Source organism: Zingiber officinale, chromosome 6B (assembly GCF_018446385.1).
Source record: "Zingiber officinale cultivar Zhangliang chromosome 6B, Zo_v1.1, whole genome shotgun sequence".
Taxonomy (NCBI): Eukaryota; Viridiplantae; Streptophyta; class Magnoliopsida; order Zingiberales; family Zingiberaceae; genus Zingiber; species Zingiber officinale.
The window spans coordinates 58,751,380-58,775,905 of NC_055996.1; the positions used below are offsets into that span (position 1 = coordinate 58,751,380).

A 24,526-nucleotide genomic window follows, 5' to 3' on the forward strand; every position below is an offset into this window, starting at 1 on the left:
GTAGTTAACAATTGAGAGGTGTGCGTGGTAAATTCGAGATTATTTTAAGGCTTTTTTGAAAGAAACAACAAAATGAAAATCAAATTCCCAATTTAATCTGCTTCCCAGTGGTTTTCTCGAGTCCCGCAAATTGAGTCTCCTCTCCATGGCGTGCACCACCCAGTCCATGATCTCAGCTAACAGCTGCGTGTTCCCATCTCAGAGGTTCTTAGGGAGGAATCCACAGAGGGCAAAGTGCGGAAGCACCAGGATCTTCTTCTCTGCCACGGCCTCTTCCTCCGGCCCCGACGAATCTGATTGCAACGACGAAGAGTGTGCTCCTGATAAGGAGGTATGCATCTCCACCTCCATCCCTTCCGCTTGATTCTTGTTCTCGCTATTTGTTTCCCCAATCTGTTTCCTTTTGTTAACCCTAATGCTACTTTGCCAAATTTAATTAGCCTTTGCGATGCAAACATCAATTCACATGATTTGGATAAGTTTGGTTTGGTTTTCGAGAGTCCCTTTTCTTTCTTCCATTAAGATAGGGTTGTCTAATTCATTTATTGGCAGTTTGTTTTCCCTTGTGTTGATTATCTGTCAAAATGTTGCCTTTTTACCTGATGTGGTGTGAATGGTCCATGTCCATGTCAATCTCCCTCCTTTTGGTTGTTGTTCTTGTCATCCGCGTTCTTACTTTTGCCATAACTCAATTACTTTTGTAAAACGTAATGTTATCATGCCAATTTAATCATTCTTTGCGATTTATAAATCAATTCACATGCTTCAATAATGTTGCCTTTTCCTTCTTCTTTGAGAGTCCCCTTTCATGATTCCACTAAGATAGAGCTCAATTTTTTTTTCTTGGCAATCGGTTTTCTATTGGGTAGTTAATCTATTTCATCCCTTCTTTGATTCTTGTTCTTGCTATCCATGTTAACTTTTGCCCTGACTTGGATGATCATGGATTCCCTTGATCCTGTGGCAATATTCTGGATACTTTTAGCGTTTTACTATGAGTAAGATTTTTTAGATGTCTATGCATCTATTATCCAACAAGATAACAATATTAGTCATTATTCATAGGATAAAAGCATGCGTGTTTAAAATGGAGAGAATTCCTCAGTTCTTGTTTGATCATCTTTTAGTGTTGAAAGACGTTTATGTTTTAAATTGATCCAATATTACTAAGGATGTCAGCTGAAATGTGTGCTGAATGATGAGTATACATATAGTCAACTCCAAGAAGTTGACACTGATCATTGCTTAATTTGTCAAACGTGGATCATGTTATGGCTTTCTCCAATGAGCAAAATCATATGACAATAATGGAAGTATAGATAAAAAACCAATTTGATATTTGTAATGAATTATCTTAGAATAGGTTTTCAACAGCTTACAGAATTTTGAATAACCCTTCTGTTTTCCAGCTTGAAAGCAACTGATTCCTCTGCCAAACATTACCTAGCATTTCAGAAAGAACACTTTGTTCTTTCAATTTCTTTCTGCAAAGGCAAGACAATACTCCAAGCACAAGCTTACTTCACTCACTTTTGCAGGTCGGAAAGGTTAGCGTCGATTGGTTAGCTGCTGAGAGAACAAAGGTGGTTGGAACATTCCCACCTCGAAACAGGGGCTGGACTGGTTATGTAGAGAAAGATACTGCTGGACAAACAAACATTTACTCTGTGGAGGTTTTGCTATTTCTGCCTCATAATTTTCTGTAGTTCCTTTGCTTTTACATATTCTGCTGGTCACTTGTGTTTATAGAAACTAAATGTTCCCATAAAGTTTGTACTTAAGAAGAGAATTATAAACATGAAGTTGTCTTTCCTCTTACCAAATCTTTGTCATCCAGCCAGCAGTTTATGTCGCAGATAGTGCGATAAGCTCTGGGACTGCCGGAACTTCACCTGATGGAGCTGGGAATACTCTAGCCGTAACTGGTGTTTTAGCACTTGTTTCGATCGCTGCAGCCTCTACCATACTTATTCAAGTTGGTAAAAATCAGCCACCAGTGCCAACTGTTGATTATTCTGGACCACCTCTCGGTTACTACATCAACAAGTTCAAATCAGTGCCGATAGTTGAAGCTTCAGTACGATCAGCACCTCAAACCTCTTCCACCGTTGAAGCTTCAGTTCCTCTTGAATTTTCAAGTTTTTCATCTGTAGAAGCTTCAATCACACCCCAGTCACAAATAGCTAATGCACAAGAAGCTAGGAAACAAGAGGTTGTTCCTGAAGTTCAAGTTGGATTAAGAGAGGCTGTTGTCGATGCTCGAAGTACGAGTGCAAGCATTGTTTCTTAAATGATGTTTGACTTGATTTGCGAGTAGTTCCTGTAGGAATTACAATTGTTTTTGCTGTGATTTATAGCTTAATTCTGTTGATCAATATGAGATGATGCTTATCTTTCAAACCATAAGTAACAATTTGTAATTATTTGTCATGTTGACAAATATGCTAACCTTTATTAACGTAGACGGGTTCAATACTAATACACACACATATATATTTAATAGTTTCTCTCTTTATAAGAGGACTAGACTATAAATTTATTAATGCGGTATGATACTAGTTGCAACTTGATTGTTATATAATATGCTTATGTGTATGTGTTTTCTTTTTCCAACGAGATTTCATTTATTTATTTGTTTTATTGGATATATAGATGTACTTATATAGTTCTGTGTGTATATATTTTTTTCAATGTAATATGTTTCTCGTTTTATATATTTTCTCCAAAATGCAATGTGATATATTTTGTTGTTGGTGATGTTTATATTTACTTTTTGATGTGTTTTGTTTGTTGATGATGGTTGTATTTACTTTTTAATTATCGTTTGTTTATTTATCATTGTACTATAATTGATTGATACATACTAAGTTATTTTTAATATTAGTTCTGTTTCAATATTATTTAATGTTTTATATTAAATTATATTGTGTTAGTATTATTTTACTTTTTCTATTTGATTTCTGACTTATGTAAATTTGCAGTTGACCTTTTCTATCTGAGATTTTTAGTGTTCACTCTCATCTAGATCGACAGCTATCCTATTTGAATCATTTTAATTTGAGAGTATAATCAAACACCATCATCTTTGAAAAAATGGAAGGTGATATAATTCATAAGGAGAATACAAACAAACGAACATATATGCTATCTCAAAATTCAAACAAATATTGTTCTAATATTATTCAAAAAATGGACATCAATAATGTAAAAATAGACAGATAGAAGAAGAGAAAGAAACGTATAGTCCAGTCTATCATTTCTTTGCCTTTCTGATCTTTTGTGGGTTATAAAAATTGGTATAAAAACCGATTAAAAATTGGAAAAAAAATCTTGATAGAACTGCAAAGGAACCATTTTTTAAATTAAGAACATTTTCTACGTAGATGTATTCCCAATTCAAATCAATAAATTTCATTTAAGAACATTGCTTTTGAGCTGCCGGCTCAACCCATGGTAAAGCTCAATATGAGTTTTTAAATTTTAAATGGATATAAATTTTGACTCGGGACTTGAAATCAGGCTCTGTCTATCATCGCGCGTATAAAATTTGAAAACCTATGTTTGTTACGATTAAACCGAAACCGTCAAAATTTCAACCCTAAATTCCACCATTTAAACTCTTTTCAGGGTCTTTTTACTATTTTTGATAATTTTTATTTTTGAGTATTTAGGATAATTTTCATATTTCTGGTATTTTTTTAAAGAGGATTTGTCTTGATCCGCGTCTTGATTTGAGTTAAGATTGTTAAGATAATTACTTTTATTTTAATGTAAAAATCTATTTCATTTTTTTACAAGATTGAAATTAAGATCTATTAATTGTAAGTTTTTTCTTTATTTGAGTGTTGGGTTGTGGTCTATATAAGAGTCATATTTAGATATTAAGCGATTAACCTCGAATTTTAATAAAAAGTTTTTTTCTGGGAGGTTCTTTTTCTCGTCTTCTCCTCAATCTTTCCTCTTCCCATCAACCCGTAGGATAATCGGCGGCATCAGTTGATATCAGAACGTGAGAAGGCCATCAACAGATCTAATGGCGGGTCCTCGTGGTTGTAGTCACGGTTGCAACAACATGCAGGCTTCAATGGAGGAAGCTGAGCATCGTGGACATAGTGTCCAGGACATAAGGACGATTGAGGATTTATGGAAGCAAGTTGCAGATTTAACCTAGCTTATGGTGACGCATGATCTTGAAGATTGTGAGATTTCAGATCGTGGATCTGAGTCTTCCTTTGAGAACCCATATTACCGGTGGGACTCACCTCAGGAACGCCGTGGATGAGAGAAGCCTACTGGAGACTTCGGATTTTGGGATCTGCCTGAATTTTCTGATTTATTGCAAGCAGAGGACTTCATCGACTAGATCAACAAAGTGGAGTGGATCTTCAATTACAAGCCAGTTCCAGATCAGATAAAAGTGAAGTTAATTGCCATCAGACTCAAAGGGTGAGCATCAGCATGGTGGGAACAGATGCGGCGCTCTCGGGACAAATAAGGTAAATCCTAAATGATTGTCTAGGAAGATATGAAGGAAAATATAAAGGAACACTTCCTTCCCTTTGCCTACACCCAAACTCTGTTCCAGCGACATCACTCATTAAGACATGGTGTGAGATCGGTCGACGAATATACAGAAGAATTTTTCCAGCTGGTGGCTTGAAATGATCTATCTGAGACGAAGAAGCAGCATATGACACGTTACTTAGGGGGTCTGTGCCTAGCCTTACAAGATTCTCTTAGTCTTCATTCACTCTTGAAGGTGTCAGAGGCCTTTCAGCGTGCATTGACGGTTGAAAGGCAACAAAAAGGAAACCAGCAGGGAGAGGCGACCAGAACAGACGGCAAGCTCACCCTCAAAATTCTCATCCTTCATAGCAGGAGCCACCGAGGCAACCATCGCAACGACCACCACAGCGGTCACCACATGTTTACTCTAAGGTCCTTGTCAGATGTTATCAATGTGGTGAACAAGGACATATGGCGCACCAATGTAGAAATCCCTCTTCTACTGATCTAAAGGGGCAAAAACTTATTGATTGAGGAAGAAGTGATGGGAAATACAACAACAATTGGTGATTTGATATATGAAGCATCTGATGAAGTAATTTATAGCGATGGTTATGAGACTTTGATCATTTGTAAGAGTTTGTTGACTCTCAAGGGTGATGTTGGGGATGATTGATTGAGAATCAATATTTTTCATACTACCTGCACCATTGCGGATAAAATCTGTAAGATGATTACTGACAACGACAGTTGTGAGAATGTAATATCTGCAGAGGCTGTCCAAAAATTAGAACTAAAGACATATCGTTATTCTAAACCCTACAAATTATCTTGGCTGAATAAAGAACATGAGGTAACAGTAGATCGGTGATGCCTCATTTCTTTTTCAATTAGCAAATATTTTGATAGTGCTTAGTGTGATGTGGTGGTCATGGATGCATGTCATGTATTGTTGGAGTGACCTTGGCAGTATGATCGCAGTGCTGTTCATGATGGGTAGAAGAATTCCTATACCCTTAACGTCAAGGGAAAACAAATTATGTTGGCGCTGCAGCGGAAAGGAACTACTCTAATTCCGGTAGCTAAAAATACTAATCTACTTTCAATATCCAGGTTTTTAGATGAAGTGGAGCATGGAGTTGTATATGCTTTTCTACCATGCCAAAGCATTGTTCCGACCATGGATGCTGAGTTACCAATCGAAGTACAATAGCTGCTAATGGATTTTGATGAGCTGATGTTGGAGGATTTTCCTTCTGGGCTATTGCCTATGTGAGATATCCAACATCAGATTGACCTTGTTTTGAAGTCGAGTTTTCCTAATAGGCCAGCTTATTGCCTTAGCCCTAAGGAAGTAGAAGAATTATAGCATCAGGTGGTGGAGTTGCTGGAAAAGGGATACATTCGAGAGAAGATGAGCCCCTATGCAGTTCCTTCCCTACTAGTATCGAAGAAGGATGACTCGTGCATATGTGTATCGATAGCAGAGCCATCAATAAGATTACAGTGAAGTACAAGTTTCCAATTCCTTGCTTGGATGACATGTTGGATTAGCTATCTGATTCTAAGATCTTCTAAAAAATTAACCTTAAAAACAGATACCACCAGATCAGAATAAGGCTTAGTGATGAATGAAAGATGACATTCAAGACACAACATGAGCTATATGAGTAGATGGTCATGCCTTTTGGATTATCCAATGCGCCTAACACCTTCATGATGTTTTTGCATAAGATATTGCGACCCTTTATGGGAAATCTTGTGATGGTATATTTTGATGACATCCTCATTTACAGTCTAACATAGGCATCACACTTCGATCATCTCCATGTTGTATTCAAAAAGATGAAAATGGAGTGCTTACTTGTAAACAAGAAGAATTGCTCTTTCTTTACAACATCGGTAATTGTTCCCAACTTTATTGCGTCTACTGATGGTGTACATGTAGATCAAATAAAGATAGATGTAGTCCGGGAGTGGCCTCAACCGAGGACCTTGCATGATGTCAGAAGCTTTCATGACTTAGCTTCTTTCTACGGTCGGTTCATAAAAAGTTTTAGCACTCTGATTGCTTCTATCACCAAGTGTCTCAAGGGAAGGGAGTTTAAGTGGCCTGAAGAAGCAAAGGATAGCTTTGAACTGGTCAAACAAAGCATGACTGAAGCACCAGCTTTGGATCTTCATGATTTTGACAGATTATTCGAGGTCAACTATCATGCATCCAGCATATGTATCGGGGGTGTTCTGAGTAAATTTGGGTGACTAGTTGCTTTCTTCAGTGAGAAGCTCTCTGAGTCTAAGAAAAATTATTCTACCTATAACTTGAAGTTCTATGCCATTGTGCAGTTCTTGAAGCATTGATGACACTACCTAGTATAGAAGGAATTCATCTTATTGACTGATCATGAAGCATTAAAGTATATCAATGGTCAACATAAGCTTAGATGACATGCTAAGTGGGTGACTTACTTGCAAGATTTCACCTTTACACTAAGGCACCAAGCTGGTGATGGATTGAAAGCGCTAGAGGGGGGGGGGTGAATAGCGCTCGTGGCTATTTTAACGATTTAAAACACAGAATAGAAACGCAGCGGAAAGTAAAATCAAACACACAGAGACGCAGGTGTTTTACTTCGTTCGGAGCCTATGGCGACTCCTACTCGAAGGCCCGCGGTCCTTGACCGCTTTCGGTGGGCAACAACTATATATCGGAAAGATTACAATTTGAATTACAATTAATGCAATAAGTAAACTAATACCGACAACAAAAGATTGAAGAGTCTGAGCTTCGGGTTGTCGACGTCGAGTAGTAGCACTTCAAGGTCGTCTCATTGGCAGCACTTCACAGAAGAAAGCTTAGAATGTGTTGTAGTTAAAGCTGCACCTCAACCCTCCTTTTATATGAGGTTCCGGGCGCCTGGGGCCTTTCCGGGCGCCTGGAGTGTGACGTGGCCAGCCAACTAGGTTGCTCCACGTGGTGAAGTCGCGCAGGGGATAAAGTCTTGTCCCGGGCGCCCGGACCTCCTTTTTCCAGCAGGTTCCTCACCTGCAAAACAAGGTTAGTCCGAGCAAATACCCTGCAACACAGTGTTAGAATATGATAAAACACAGTAAGGAATAACTGACAGTCTTCGGACCGTCCGAGTCTGACTTCGGATTCCAATCGGAAACCCTAGGTCGACCCGACGCCTACTGTTCCCTCTACGGGGAACGCGTCCTCACCTACTCCCCTCAGGAGAGATTACCTGATGCCAGTCCGGTCCTCCAGACCGACTGGACTTTCTGCCTAGGGTTACCACCCCCTAGGACCTAGGGTTACCGCCCCCTAGGGTTTTTCTCCACCTAGGGTTACCACCCCTTAGGACCTAAGGTTGCCGCCCCTTAGGGTTTTCCCTCACCTAGGGTTACCACCCCCTAGGACCTAAGGTTACCGGCCCTTAGGGTTTTCCTCCACCTAGGGTTACTGCCCCCTAGGACCTAAGGTTGCCGCCCCTTAGGGTTTTCCTCCACCTAGGGTTACCGCCCCCTAGGACCTAAGGTTACCACCCCTTAGGATTTTCCCTTTGCCTAACCGCAGCTAGGACTTTCCTGAAACACTTATTCAGCACGTTAGATCACCACAAACCTTAACTTTGAATCCTTTTCCATTATCAAAACTCAGTTTCGATCGTCGGATGCTCCCCGCACCAACAATCTCCCCCTTTTTGATTATGGCAATCGAAATTCAAAGTTAAGTAATAATATGCAGTAAGATGTAAAGAAAGACATGGCATTACAAACTCCCCCTTAATATAACCTCCCCTTTGGATTTATTGTTCTCTTTTGAATTTCTCTACTCTCCCCCTTTGCCATATATCAAAAAATAAGCTAGTTTTGAAAAAAGACTTAACTTTTCAAGACAAAACTTAGCAGAGTTTGTTTGAAAAACTTAGGTACGAGGCAAAAAAAAAAAAGGTTTAAGAGAAAAGCAACATCTTAGAATTGGTTTTAATAGCAACATTTTTGAAAATTTGCTAAGGAAAATAGTTTAAAAAAACTTTAAACCATTGATTTTGCTTGAGAAGATTATTCTTTGTGCTATGTTAAATAAGAATTCAACTCTTTTTAACTTAGTGAATTTTGAGGAGTTTCCAAAAAAAAATTTCAATCAACTTCAGAAATTTTCCGATTTCAAAAATTTTCCAGCTTAAAAAATTTTCAAGGAAAATTTTCAACTTAAAGAAGTTAATTGCAGCTTAAAGAGAATTTCAACTTAACGAATTTTCGAAAAGGTTTCAACTTAAATAATTTTCTAACAAAATTCCAAAAAGAATTTTCAAATAGAAGAGATTTGAAAGTTATAAGTTTGAAAAAGTTTTAAGTTTGAAAAACTGCTTAAGAGAAATGAATTTCAAAGATACTTAAGGCAAAGGAGAAGCGTTAACTTTAGTGTTTAATAGTTTACAAATTTTGTTTTAGTAAGGTATCAGATCCCTAAGGTCCAAGAATGAGTCAGGATTTGGTTTTGGTCAGGTATCAGAGCCCTTAAGTACAAGCATGCTTAAACTTTAATATTGCCTCTAGAGAACATCTTGCCAAATAGCTAAGTCTAGAGTGTAATTTAATTGAGTTTAGTTAAAGAGGATTTGATTGGGTACTTAGCTTAAAGGGGTTTTACATAAGGGCTTAGTTTTAAAGGCCAGGTTATAAAGTAATTTTAATTTTAACGCTAAAAAATAGCTTGAATTTTCGAAATATGTCAAAAATAGTTTTTAATTTTCAAGTCAAAATTTTTTAAAGAAAAACTAATTTTAAAACCGACTCAAAATCACTCCCCCTTAATTAATGGCTTAATAAAATTTTGAGTTCAGGAGTTCAAGCATGAGAGGTTAAAAAATTATTTTCCTAATCTTCCATCTCACTCATTCTAGATTAACAAGCATGTTTAGCATATGAGTGAGTGTGAGATGGAGTTTACTTTAATTTACAACATTGAAAATATTAGTTAGAATTCCAAATAGGTGACCATTATTTTGAAAATTTAAAAATTAATTGAGTTTAGAATTTCAAAGAATTTAATAACTTCTGAAAAGGGTTTTCAAATTAATTTTTCAGAGGATATTTCAAATGATTTTTCAAATAATTTTTGAAATAATTTTGAAATTAATTTTTCAAGGGATTTTTCAAAAGATTTTGAAATGATCATTTTTCAAATTAAGTTTTAAAATAATTTTGAAATGATTAAGTTTTGAAATTAGGTTTTAAAATAATTTTGAAATGATTTTGAAAAGCTTTTTCAAATAATTTTGAAAAGAAGTTTTAGAAGATTTTGAACTGATTTTGAAAAGATTTTTCAAATAATTTTAAAAGAATTTTAAATAATTTTTAAAGATTTTGAACTGATTTTGAAAAGATTTTTCAAATAATTTTGAAAAGAAGTTTTAAAAGATTTTGAACTGATTTTGAAAAGATTTTTCAAATAATTTTAAAAGAATTTTAAATAATTTTTAAAAATTTTGAACTGATTTTGAAAAGATTTTTCAAATAATTTTGAAAAGAAGTTTTAAAAGATTTTGTACTGATTTTGAAAAGATTTTTCAAATAATTTTGAAAAGAAGTTTTAGAAGATTTTGAAAAGATTTTTCAAATAATTTTGAAAAGAATTTTTAGAAATTTTGAACAACTATTAGTTTGAATTTTTAAAATTCCTTAGTCATCTCACCCATCTAAATTTTCAATCAGGGAATCCTATAATTGTTGTGAGATGAATTATGGTTGAATTTAAGGGTCTGGTTTAACTTTTTGTTAGATTCAGGTTTAGCTTTGGGTTCAACAAGTAAGCATTCTTTGGATAAACTTCTGGGCTATGGTGAGTCACAAGATACTCATTAAAGTAACCATGCCTTCGAGGTTTCCCAAATAGTCCTACCCATTGAGCTTAATACTAAACCTTGGTCTAACTAGTTAGGATCCATTTAAGGGTAGCTTCGGTCAGTTCCACTTGGCCAAATGCACCAGGTCGAAGCCATATCTTCCTAGACATGCGATGCCCAAGCTTCCCTAACGTACTATCATCCAAAAACTTTACCAGTACTGTGGGTCAAGTTAAACCTAGCCCATTTTGATCTAACCTTAATTACCCTGCCGGGTAATCTACTCTTTTTTACCCATTTCGGGTAGATTAAGTTCGGTTACCCAGTCGGGTAAATAGGTTTCAGAGTTGCCAGCTATTCTGGACCCTCCTTCTATTTTGAATTAATTTTGAATAATTGAGTTTTAATAATTAATTTTGAATTTTGAATTTTGAATTTTGAATTTTGAATTTTAGTAATTAATTTCAAATTTTAACTTTGAATTTTAGTTATTAATTTTGAATTTTGAATTTAATTAATTAATTTCGAATTTGAATTTTTGAATTTTAGTTATTAATTTCGAATTATGTTCTTAATATTGTTTTTCTATTAGCTCCCCCTGGATCATAGCCTCGATATGGTCTATCAAGGTAATAGACTTGATCCTTGGTGACCCAATAGTGACCATTTCCACCTTGATTAACCAAGTTGGATTTTGGCACCCATGCTTGGACAATTTTTCTATTATTTCTATTAACTAGCGATAAATATGATTTGTATTTTATTTTGGTTTTAAATCCAAGTCCAGTTTTGTTGTAAACGGCTTGCTGTTTTCCAAGAATCAGATCCAGATTCTTGGAGCCCAAGGTGAACCGTTCCAACGTGTCCTTGAGTTCTTTAATTTGAGCTTTCAAATTGGAATTTTCTTCCTCAAGTTGTTGGACTTGAGTTGAACTTCCAGTTTGAACTGACTCAGTTAAAGAGCTCGAGTCGATCGCTTCACCTTCTTTTGGAGCGACTTAACCCGGACGTTGGATTTAGCCAACTTTTTTACTAAGTAAGGTAATAATTCATGCAAGTTATCTAATTGAAATTCTGCGAGTAGTGAACTTACAGTGGGTTTTGATCCTTCGGAAACGAATGCAGATTCGTGGCTTTGATCAGACTCAGTCTCGGATTCGCTCTCGGTTTCTGACTCATACTCGGACTCAGTTTCCGCCACGGTTGCTTGTACTGGTAGAGCAAGGAAGCTCGTCGGTTCTTCTTCGTCGGACCCGGATTCATCTGAAGACTCGGACCATATCTTTTCCTCTGTCTTACTCGTACCTGCAACCATCGTAATACCTTCCTCGGCCAAAGTAGTATTATTCTGCTCATCTAATTCAAATAAATCATTTATTAACTTATGCTTACTTACTTGAGCGTCGGAAGTGCCCTCGTGTAGTTTCATCAACTTTTGCCACAACTCTTTTGCACTTGCGAAAGGGCCGATGCGGTTCAGTTCTTCATTGGTTAGGCCACATTGTAGCATGCAGGTTGCTTTGGCATCGGCTTCAACTTTTTTCATTGTGATAGAATCCCAGTTGATGCATGAGATAAGTTCTCCGGTGTCGTCATGTGGAAGTTCGAGTCCAGTCTGGATGATGATCCACATCTCGACTTGCGTCTTGAGATGGTATTCCATCCGGTTCTTCCAGTATCCAAAGTCCTTGCCAGAAAAGAGCGGCGGTCGGACGGTGCAGAATCCTTCTTGGAATGCCATTTTAAAAGAACCTTGCACACAAAAAATAGAAAAACAAAATGTACCAGGACTTGATCCTGGATTAGCAGTGCGATATGGAAGGATAGAAGTAGAAGTTCACCAGTTTCGAGAAAAAATAATAAAAAAATAAAAAAATATTATTAAAAAAATATTTAAAAAATATTATTTCAAAATTTTCCAAATTCAATATTTTATCAATACTAATAAACCGTGAAAGGATAAAACTGAATTTTTCAAAAATAATTTTGGAGGGAAAAAAAAAACGAAAGGCGTAAGGTTTTATTTTTACCCTATACAAACGACAAAGCCACGAAAAATGCTTGAATGGTGGTTGCACCAGTTCAAAGCGACCCCACTCTGATACCAATTGATGGATCGAAAGCGCTAGAGGGGGGGGGGTGAATAGCGCTCGTGGCTATTTTAACGATTTAAAACACAGAATAGAAACGCAGCGGAAAGTAAAATCAAACACACAGAGACGCAGGTGTTTTACTTCGTTCGGAGCCTATGGCGACTCCTACTCGAAGGCCCGCGGTCCTTGACCGTTTTCGGTGGGCAACAACTATATATCGGAAAGATTACAATTTGAATTACAATTAATGCAATAAGTAAACTAATACCGACAACAAAAGATTGAAGAGTCTGAGCTTCGGGTTGTCGACGTCGAGTAGTAGCACTTCAAGGTCATCTCGTTGGCAGCACTTCACAGAAGAAAGCTTAGAATGTGTTGTAGTTAAAGCTGCACCTCAACCCTCCTTTTATATGAGGTTCCGGGCGCCTGGGGCCTTTCCGGGCGCCTGGAGTGTGACGTGGCCAGCCAACTAGGTTGCTCCACGTGGTGAAGTCGCGCAGGGGATAAAGTTTGGTCCCGAGTGCCCGGACCTGTTCCGGGCGCCTGGACCTCCGGGCGCCCGGATCCATCCCGGGCGCCCGGACCTCCTTTTTCCAGCAGGTTCCTCACCTGCAAAACAAGGTTAGTCCGAGCAAATACCCTGCAAGACGGTGTTAGAATCTGATAAAACATAGTAAGGAATAACTGACAGTCTTCGGACTGTCCGAGTCTGACTTCGGATTCCCAACCGGAAACCCTAGGTCGACCCGACACCTACTGTTCCCTCTACGGGGAACGCGTCCTCACCTACTCCCCTCAGGAGAGATTACCTGATGCCAGTCCGATCCTCCAGACCGACTGGACTTTCTGCCTAGGGTTACCACCCCCTAGGACCTAGGGTTACCGCCCCCTAGGGTTTTTCTCCACCTAGGGTTACCACCCCCTATGACCTAAGGTTGCAGCCCCTTAGGGTTTTCCCTCACCTAGGGTTACCGCCCCCTAGGACCTAAGGTTGCCGCCCCTTAGGGTTTTCCTCCACCTAGGGTTACCGCCCCCTAGGACCTAAGGTTACCACCCCTTAGGATTTTTCCTTTGCCTAACCGCAGCTAGGACTTTCCTGAAACACTTATTCAACACGTTAGATCACCACAAACCTTAACTATGAATCCTTTGCCATTATCAAAACTCAGGTTCGATCGTCGGATGCTCCCCGCACCAACAGCTGAAAGTCTGAACCATGCCGCAGATGCCCTGAGTCGGCATTCTTCATTACTCACCACCATGAGCACTAGCATTGTAGGCTTTGAGGTTTTTCTTGATATGTATGTAGCCGACCCTATTGGATCGATATACACGTGAGAGGAGGGGGGGGGGGGGGGGAATCACGTAGTTTTTGAAAATCTTGTTTTATCGTTTTGAAAGAAACAAGTATGTAACGGAAAACTAAAAAGAACAACATAAGGAAACATAGGCAGTTTTACTTAGTTCAGAGCCTTCAGTGACTCCTACTCCAAGACTCAAGTCCCGTAGACCTATGGATGTGTAATGCACTAAAAACCTCTTTCGGTACTTCCTGAAGAGAGAATCGAGTACAAAGAAGATTGGAAAAGTGGAACAAACTGCACTTTCCGTTTGCAGAATTTAAGTACAAAAATTGTTACCGACACTTTGAAATGAAGCAGCTTGTTCGTGTGTCTATGTCGGTCTTCCATCCATGATCAGAAGTCCTCGGAGAAGTTGTCAGGCGCAACGACTTCGTAGCAGAGTCGTAGCAGGAGTCCGGAATAGTCAGAACTTCAAATGGATGCGTAGTAGCTCGTATATGTGTTATTTTTTTGAAGCTTCCTCAAGACTTCCTTATATAGGGCATTGAGGGTGCCTTCCATACCCATTGAAGGCAACTCCAACTTGAGAAAGTCAATCCCAAACAGTTTGGCCTCTATTCGTGACTTCGTTCAAATTTCATCATGTGGAAGGCGTGAAAGGCGCCTTCGATGAATAGTACGAAGGCGCCTTCAGACACTATTCATCCGAAGGTAAATTAGCTCCTATGTCCTGCAAAACAACATTAGTACAATAAACCAAATAATGACCTGCAAGATAAGGGTTAGCACAATAATAATGAGCAGTAGTAGTTAGTTCCTATCCTTCAAGGACCAGAAGCTAGTCAAGATCTCAGATTAGGGATCTGAAATGGTCCTAACCTAGACCGACATCTACTGTCCCCTTAACTGGGATGCGTCCTTACTTAGTCACTCTCCTCTAGTGACTTATCTTTACTTACCAGTTTGCTAGTTGTCTGGTCTATAAATCCAACTGGACTTCCTGCCACATATATGGTCGGCCTGTCGACCTATCTGAACTTTGCATCAGCTATTCAGTTGGCCCATTGACCTAGCTGGATTTCCCGCCAGATATTCGGTCGGCTCGTCGACCTATCTGGACTTCTCACCAGATATCTGGTCGGCCCGTCGACCTATCTGGTTAACTCCTGCACACTTAGTAAAGTGGTTAGATCACAACAATACCTAACTTAATTTTCTTTGTCATTCATCTAAACCTGAGTTAAACCGTCAGTGCAAACTGCACCAACAATCTCTCCCATTTTGATGCAATGACAACCTGGGTTAAGTTAGGTAAAAAATACATAGAATAAACACTTTAAAAAATGATTTTTAAGAGAAGCAATTAGTTTTGTTCTCTTGACCATTTTTAGGGTTTAAGTTATTCTGATTTTTTTTGTTTGCTAACTTAATCCCTAACCCTCCTCCTTTGACATTCATAAAAAAAACATGACTAAATATCAAAACAATGCTAAGTAAAGTAAATTTTGGCAAAGAATTTTTTTTTCAAATTCATTGGGGGAGTTTAAAGAATTTTTTCAAATCATCATTAAAAAAATAAATCGGCAAAATACTTATTTTTCAACCCAAAAATTGTCTGAAGTTTTTCCAAGGAAAGTTTATACTAGGTTTTGAAATCTAACTTTTATACAGCTAACTTTAAATAGTTGTTAAGAAACTTTTAAAATAATTTTCAAAGTGTATTAGCTTTTCAAAATACTTTGGACAAGAAGGTTTAGAAAATATTTTTCAAATGCTTTAAACATGAAAAGTTTTAAGGAAGTTTTACAATAAGTTTTGCAAGAATGAGACTTTTCAAAAATTTTCAAAGATGAAGCTGTTTCAAGTCAAGAATAAAACTATTTAAAATCTTTCCAAGGTGTTTTCAAAAACATCTTTCAAAGTTGGGTTAAAGCGGGTTTAAAAAATTGAAACAATTTTCAACTTAATTTTTCAAAACATATGATTTGAGAAAGTATTAGAATTTTTCAAAACCTGTGATTTTTCAAAATATGTTAAAAATAATTTTCAAAGTAAGCATTTTGAAAAAGAGTTTTTGAAAAATATAAGTATGTTTTTGAAAACATCTTTTTAAAGGATGTTTAAATACTAAAAAATATTTTGAAAGTTGTTTTTAAATATTCTTCCCCTGAAACTGATATTATTTAAAAATAATCTGATCAACTAGAAATTGTCCTTAAGTGTTTAACTGTTAGTTAGTAACTAACTATCAGAGGATAGTAGTATTCATTTGGTTAGTCAAGTTAAGTAAGTTTATCCAGTTAGTGTTCGACTAAAATGGATTACTTAACCTGATCACTGTTCTGTTTTGTACTTTATTGCCAGACTTATGTTGATGCATTGATATAAGCATCTTAAGTCCAGGCAAAGGGCATATGTATCTCACGTCATTCTAAGTTTGGAATACACAATCAAGGTAAACCTATTATGTTTGTGAGACGCTCAAGTCCTAAATCTATAGGAACATGCTTTCTATGGATTTGATCTAGACTAAGACTTAAATTGATTTTGAAATGCTAAGAAAATGGGGATTTTGAAAAATATAAAAGGGGGTTTCCTAGAATTTGTAAATCATTTGAAAACTATTTTTGAAGACAATATTCCTACTCTATAGAACACATTCCTAGTTGATCAAACAACTAAGGTAAAAAGTGGCAAATAACATAAGTTCAAATATTTATAGAATCCTAAACATGCAGTGTATAGCAAATAAAGTCAGAGCTGATCATCAGCTAGAGGTGGAGGCTGCTCAGGTGCTCGTACAGTGCACTGGATATGCTGAAAGCTAGTGGTAATCTCCTCCTGGAGAGTAGAGAAGCTGGTAGTCATCTCTCCTCGAATAACACTAAATCTATTTGAGACTGATTGCCGTAGCTGTGCGGAGGACTCCTCGAGTTGAGCCAGTCAGTCCTAAACAAACAGTGAGGTCAAGGGCTGGGTTGAGGTTGAGGGCTGAGTCGGAGTCAAGAGGATATCCGAAGATCTCCTCGACCATGAATGCTGGCATCTCCTCACCGGGTAACTCGTCCTCATCCTCACCTGGTATATCTGGCTGTGGTCCTACTCTCCAGGCTAGTCCCCCCTGAGCAGTGATGTCTATATGTACTAATGCAAGCTGGCGCTGACCGATCTCATCATATGCACTAAGGGAGGTAGTCGTACCCTGGGTCATATCTACCCCTATGGTCGAGAATATGTATGTCAGTATGTGACAATAGGGCATATGAACCTATAATCTAGTGACGAGACTCGATGCATGAATGACATTATGAAATATATGTAATGCAATATCAATGTCTAGATGATGGCAAAGGGCATACAAAAAGAAGGAGTGGGAAGGCCGCATCATCACAACATTGCGAGATGTGATCGACAAAATACATGTGGTCAGGACTCTATATAGGATACAGTCTTGGACCCTAAGAGAGAGTGACCTAAAGCCTGTCACTATAGGTAGTCTCTCCTCCCCAAAAAATATATATATAGATAGTATCTAACGTAATGTGGGAGTAAGGTTCGCCAAATGACAACTCCCTACTAGGGTAGCACAAAAACAGACATGCAAATCTCCTAAGTCCTAAGCTATCATATAATAAGATGGGGAAAAAGTGAAAGTCCATTCCACTAACTCTGGTGGAATATGTCAGGTCATCTATCTTAACTAGGTCATTATAAAATCGGGCATATAGATCTAGATTTACTGAATTACTACAGTAAACAAGTTTATCCAACTAATAGTAATCTATAATCTCTATAATAGGAGCACAGTACTGGGTGAAGAAAGTCCTATTTAGATATCTAAATTTCAATTCAACATATGTGTGTTTTAGAAAATCTAATCTAACTTGCTTAAAGGGAAACCTAGCACCAGTAGATGGGGCATTACTAGGCTAGGGGCAACATGTCATCTTTTCCTAAGTTTATACAAGCATATATTAACATAAATTGATAAAGAAAATACATATAAACTAAGCATTGATGAGATAAATTGAGTTAAGGTATACCTAGGAGGCATTTTGAGGTTTGGAGATGAAGGAACACGGGAGAAAGTGGTTGGAAGGCGTCTTGTTTTGTCCAAAATCATGAATAGAGCATGGCTCTGTTTGCTAGAAAAAATCGGACCGAAGGCTCCTTTAGTGTTGATTAAAGTCACCTTCAAAGTTTATGGAGGGCGCCTTCAAACAAATAAAGGCGCCTTCCATTAATTTGGGTGAAATTTTCCCGCCCTTTTGAGGGCGCCTCCAATTGTCATGGAGGCACTTTCGGTAGGCACTTGTGGTAATATTTTTTTGAGTTGATTTAAATTTGATTTAACTTTAAATTTAATTTAATTTAATTTAAATTTTATTTTATTTAATTTATTTTAATTTAAAATATTTTGCCTTAGTCATCTCACCCGATCTATATTTTCAATTAGGGAATCATATGATTTTGTGAGATGAATTAAGTTCAATTTCAGTGTTTGGTTTAACTTTGTGTTAGATTCAAGTTTGACTTTGGGTTCAACAAGTTTGATTTTGGGTTCAACAAATAGACATTCTTTGAATAAACTTTTGTGATATGGTGAGTCGCCTGGACATCATTAGAATAACCATGCTTTCGAGGTTTTCCAAATAGTTAAATCCATTGAACTTAGTATAAAACCTTGGTCTAACTAGTTAGGATCCGTAAGGGGTAGCTTCAGTTAGTTCCACTAAGCCAAATGCACCAGGTCGAAGTCATATCTTCCTAGACATGCATAGATAGAGTTTCCCTAACTTACCATCACCCAAAACTTCATCAGTACTATAGGTAAAGCTAAATTTTTATCCCTTTTTAAACTAGTCCTAATTACCCATCTGGGTAAGTTGTTATATTTGGAGGTGCCAACTAGTTTAGAGTCTCTCCCTGAATTATTGAGCTTAGATTTTAAGTTTTGTGACATTTTGTTTTATAGTGATTATAATTTGAGTTTGAATTGTTTTTACTTGATCTAGGCTTAGTTCGATTTGTTTTATGTGACTTTATCTTAGAGGGAGTAATTGAGTTTGAGTTAATTGGTTTATTTGGTTTTAGATAGTGTATTTTATTTTTAGGTACGTAGTATTAGTTGAGTCCTACTTGCATGGTTAGACACGCTTTTGAAACCTAAGCTTTAATTTAATTTTTTTACTTTGGTTAACTAAGGATATAAAGGTTTTGTTAGTCAAGCTGGACTTGTATCCGAGTCCGGACTTGTTGTACACAACTCTTTATGATCTAAGTATCATTTAAATATTTATATCATCACTCGAAAGATATAATATGTTTTATGTATGTTTGCCGGATTCAAGCAACTATGTTATAGAATAACATACATATATACATATATCTAATACTATATATCAAACATATCATATTTTAAGGATGAGCAATCAGTGAGAGCCATTTGATCATCCTTCTTACATCGTATGCGTAATATCAAATATTTTACATCAATTAATTAACAATTAATTAATTGATCAACTTATGCTTCTTGTTAATTATTTAAATTTCACCACAAGATTATCAACTAAATTGATAAATGAATTTATCTATAATCAATTTTGGTAAATCAATTATTATAGGTAAAATCATGTTTCACCATAATATGTTACCAAATATTTTACGTGGTCAAACTAATTAACATGAACATATTTTACTTTTGTCTTAAAGTCCATACGATAAACAATGCTAACTTGGCTTTGATACCACTATTGGGACCAAATTCAAAATTCAGTGATCGTGTTTTTACACTCCTATTCACAGCGGAAATTTAAAATTTTATTTTTGATTTAACAATAAATCAAAGGAGTGTTCGTATGGTTTTTAAAACAAACATAAACATGATCTTTATCTAAGCATGCATTATAATCTAACCGTATAAGTAAGATCCTAAAAGCATAACAAAGATACACTATCATGTAATTGATTCATATAATGCTAATTTAATCATTTTATTTATACATGCTAAACTATCTAAAATAAACATATTAGATCATTTAAGCATAACATAAATAAAACTATTAACATGCATTAACATGCATATGATTCATAGTACAAGCATAAACATACCTTCCAAACAACCGGTGTTTGGGTATGATCCAACTATTCCGGTTGTAGCGAAATAGCTCCTCGTTGTTATCACGAGCTTGTACTTCCTTCATCTAATCTGGTCCACGATCAAAGTCCTTTTTCCTGAAGGCGCTGGAATTCCGTTCTGTTTCAATTTCCCATGTACAAAAATTGTACAAGTACAGAACTTTTCCTAGCAACCCGCATATTCGATCAGACATGTGTTTGATCAATTAAGCAAGATCTTGACGGATCAAAGCACACCTTGATCGAAATACAAGATCACTGGCCTCTTGTGTTGGTATTCAAAATAGATATAAAGAAAACTAAACTAATTACGCAGCAGAATTAAAGAACTAGTTATATATTTCCTTTGTAGCTAAAGACCTTTTGATCTTTTGTTGTATTCCTCTTTCCTTTCTTGGACGCCGTGTGGGCGACAATCTACCAAGATAACAAACACCCTTCCCTTCGTTGTTTCCAAATATCCGACCACCAGGAGAAGGTCTAGGATAAGGCACCTTCTCCTTTTCTTCTTCTTTTTCAAGTCGCCACCCACAAAGGATGCTAAGCAAGGGCCGCCGACCCCTAGCAAGGAGAAGAGGTGCTGGCCCCTTGGAAGGAGAAGAGGCGCCGACCCTAGGGGAGGAGGTGGCGTCGACCCTAGGAGGAGGTGATACCGTCGACCCTAGGAGTGGAGGAGGTGGCGCCGAACCTAGGAGAGGAGGTGATACCGCCGGCCCTAGGAGTTGAGGTGGCGCCGAAAACCAAAACCAAAAAACAACTACTCATGGATGGGTGGATGCGAGGCTTTATATAGAGGCTACAACAGGGACCTTGAGGAGGAATTGATTTAGGCCTCCTGATGGGCTTGGACTTTCTGGGTTCGGCCTGAACACTCAACTCAAGTCCATCAATAATAACTCATACCACTAAAGGGTTATTATCGAACTACCACACCAATCCCATATTACAATATGGACTCCTTCTTATCATGAGTGCATTAATCTCCCTGTGTTTAAGATATCGTATGTCCGTTAATTAATTGAGTTATTAACAACCTAATTAATTAACATCTGATTTCAAGAGTAGTATCAATCAACTTTATTATCATTCTGGACTAAGTCCACTTGTAGGGTTTATATGATAATTCTTATGAGCTCCTCAAGAAGACATCATCAGCCTAAATAATTAGGACACAGATTCCTTCTATAATCAACAACACACCATATAAACAGTACTATCTCCCAACTTATCGGGCCTATTGATTTAACGAATAAATCTCACTCATTGATAAGTTAAAGAAATAAATACTAAGTATATGTGCTTGTTATTATATAGGGATTAAGAGGACGCACATCCACAATAACAGAGGTTCTGTTCTTTTATGTAGTCAGTACAAATCAAAACAACCTCAAACAGTTCTGCTCAATATACACATAGTGTACTAGTTAATTTTATAGTCAAGACAGACTAATACCAAATTGCACTACAACTATTCCAATAGTATGTCTCAATCCATCTTGGTTGTGAGCTAGTATTTATAATTTATAAGGAACCGATAACATGATCTTCTGTGTGGTATCACACACCATATTATCTACAATATAAATTAAATGAACAACTGCATTGACATATATATAAATATAAACTGCAAACATTTGATCAAAGTTATTCTCATTTCAAAATATTTCAAAACAGATGTTCATACAAAAGGTAAACTTATAGTATACATCCCAACATTTCCAACACTTGATCGCACTAGAGATCAAGTGTCGTTTTTCGCCGAGACGATCAAAACGACTTCCTCTAAAATGAGGAAGGGGCTGCCCAATTACCCTTCACAAGGGGTTGTCTAATAGCCCTCAACAAGGAGCTACGCCTTCTAAAATTCTGTAAGAAGGTGGGCACCGACAATGCTTCTCGAAGAGGAGAAGTAACAAACAAGGAGATCGAACTTTTCGATGGAAAAGAGGAAAAAAGATCTTTATCTTCTTCTCTGAAAGTGGCTGAAGAAAACTCTCAAAGAGAAGAGAAAAATGCTTACTGTCCGAATTTTAGCAAGCTTCAAAAATGGCAGCTGGCAGCCGTAACTTCAAGAAGAGCTAGCTAAAAAAAATCTCCAAAGAGAAGTTCTCAAGATGTTGCTGCCTTATCTCACATCAAGAAGAGAAAAACTCACTTTTCTCTAATCATTTTAAATAGCAAGGAAAATGAAAACGTGGAGTGAGTGGAGTTGAGTGGGGAAAATGGAAAACGTGGTGAGGTGAGGGAAAAGGAAAAAAATCAAAAATAAAAAATTTTCTCTCTTGTTTTTTTTGTCATTACACGTTGAACCAACATCAACATTATCCCATTTTTTATTTTTTATTTTTAATTTCATGATGTAATATTTAAGGTATTGCATCTCCTCATGATGTAAACATTAAATATTACATTTCCTCTTGAGCTTGAACCTTCAAAAATCCAATATCTCTTCCATCTCTATCTATTGAATTTTTAAAACTTTTTTAGAATCCAATAATACAAGTCCATTGTAATCATATCAACGATCTAATATCATTGACACGACAAACACATTTGCTCGCTATTAAAATAATATAAATCAAATTTATATAGTTTGTATGGAACTCTTCCACTCTTCTTGTTTCTATTGATTGGAAATCAATCTAATATTTGATCATATCAAAATTTATTTGTCAATATATTATTTAATCACATCAAACTTTATTTGCCAAATTCAACTCCTTGAATTTGACTTTCTAAACGGGAAATAGAGAAACTAATACTTGTGTGACCCTCAATAGTTTAGGGATACAACTAGTTGTGGGTTCACAACTCTTTCTGATTCAGGACTATACTTGTCCTTTATGTTGGGATCGATGATCGCGGCTAGAGAGGGGGGTGTGAATAGCCGACCCCAAATCTTCGCGTTTCTTTCTACAAGTCGAGTTAGCGCAGCGGAAAATAAAACAAAGAAACAAAGACAAGAAGATCAAACCTCAACACGCAGCGATGTAACGAGGTTCGGAGATAAACTCCTACTCCTCGGCATGTCCGTAAGGTGGACGAAGACTATCAATCCGTCGGTGGATGAGTCCCCGGAAAACCGGCTAATAACAACTCCTTCTGGGTGGAGAAACCTCGCCACAATAACTTGCAACAACAAGATAAAAATACAGCAAGAACTACAAACAATATGAATGTAAAACACCTTGCTTGCCTTAGACTGGTTTCCGTTGTCGAAGCAGCAACTTCACGGAAGAACAGCAGCAGCTGACCAACCGGGGAAGCTCACACGAAGCTTCACGAATCAGAGAGCTCAGCAAAGCTCAAGTGCAGCAAGAATCAGGGGCAAGAAGGAAGAAGTAACACCCTTGGGACAGTAGCTCCTCAACCCCTTTTATAACTTGCGAAGAAGACACAGAAGAAACTAGCCGTTGCTACGCAACGACTAGGACGTGGACCGATCAGGCTTCATCCTGATCGGTCCACAAGGGTCCTGATCGGTCTTGGGGACCGATCAGGCTAAGCCTGGACCGATCAGGCTATGTCCTGATCGGTCAAGGAGGAGTCTGATCGGTCCCTGGACCGATCAGCCTTTCTCCTTCTTCTTCTTCTGTTTGCTTTCTGATCGGTCTCCAGAGAACGAGCTACCGAGCCCTCTCTGACCTAGTCCGGAGAGCGAGCTGCCGAGCTACGAGCTGCCGAGCTACCGAGCTACCGAGCTACCGAGCTACCGAGCTGCCGAGCTACCGAGCTACCGAGCTGCCGAGCTACCGAGCTACCGGGCTACCGAGCTACCGAGCTACCGAGCTGCCGAGCTGCCGAGCTACCGAGCTACCGAGCTACCGAGCTCTTTCCGACTTCACATGCCAAGCTTCCATACTTGGACTTCTCCCGTGCCAAGCTCCCTGCTTGGACTTCTCCGTGCCAAGTCTCCATACCTGGACTTTTCCCGTGCCAAGCTCCCTGCTTGGACTTTTCCGTGCCAAGTCTCCATACTTGGACTTTTCTCGTGCCAAGCTCCCTGCTTGGACTTTTCACCAGATGTCTGGTCAACCTTGACCTATCTGGATTTCCCTTGCCTGGCTTCACTCACCAGGACTTTCCAACTGCCTGGCTTCACTCACCAGGACTTTCCATCTGCCTGGCTTCACTCACCAGGACTTCCAAACTACCTAACTTCACTCACTAGGTCTTTCCCCTGCCTGGCTTCACTCACCAGGACTTTCACTTTCACCTAGCTTCACTCACTAGGATTTTCACCTAGCTTTACTCACCAGGATTTCCAAACTGCCTAGCTTCACTCACTAGGTCTTTCCCCTGCCTGGCTTCACTCACCAGGACTTTCACTTTCACCTAGCTTCACTCACTAGGGTTTTCACCTGGCTTTTACTCACCAAGATTTCACGACTGCCTGGCTTCACTCACCAGGACTTTCCGAACTGCCTAACATCCCAGTTAGGACTTCCCAGTCAAGTATCCGGTCAACCTTGACCTACTTGACTCTTCTTCATCCAACCTGATCAGACCCTGATCAGTATCTCTCCGCATGGACAACTGCACCTGCATTGTCCATGTCTACATGTCTTTCTGTATTGTCAAACATCGAAACCATGACCAAGGTTTACGCTTGGTCAACTAGGTCAACCTTGAC

At 38.0% G+C, this 24,526-nt stretch overlaps 1 protein-coding gene across 1 annotated transcript; it reads left to right on the forward strand.

Annotated features, from left to right (window-relative positions):
- Positions 1 to 103: 103 nt before the first annotated feature.
- LOC121992500 (protein MAINTENANCE OF PSII UNDER HIGH LIGHT 1-like) lies at positions 104 to 2,458 on the forward strand. The gene is made up of 3 exons (XM_042546943.1): positions 104 to 331; positions 1,539 to 1,673; positions 1,838 to 2,458. The coding sequence occupies exons 1-3, from the start codon at positions 146 to 148 to the stop codon at positions 2,288 to 2,290; spliced, it is 774 nt and encodes a 257-aa protein (XP_042402877.1). The 5' UTR covers positions 104 to 145; the 3' UTR covers positions 2,291 to 2,458.
- The last annotated feature ends 22,068 nt before the right edge of the window (positions 2,459 to 24,526 follow it).

What these genes read in the sequence shown, in the direction of transcription:
- LOC121992500 (XM_042546943.1), top strand. Translation starts at nt 146, where the DNA reads ATGGCGTGCACCACCCAGTCCATGATCTCAGCTAACAGCTGCGTGTTC. An exon ending in AGTGTGCTCCTGATAAGGAG is followed by an intron (nt 332 to 1,538) that starts GTATGCATCTCC and finishes TCACTTTTGCAG; the next exon opens with GTCGGAAAGGTTAGCGTCGA. An exon ending in CAAACATTTACTCTGTGGAG is followed by an intron (nt 1,674 to 1,837) that starts GTTTTGCTATTT and finishes TTTGTCATCCAG; the next exon opens with CCAGCAGTTTATGTCGCAGA.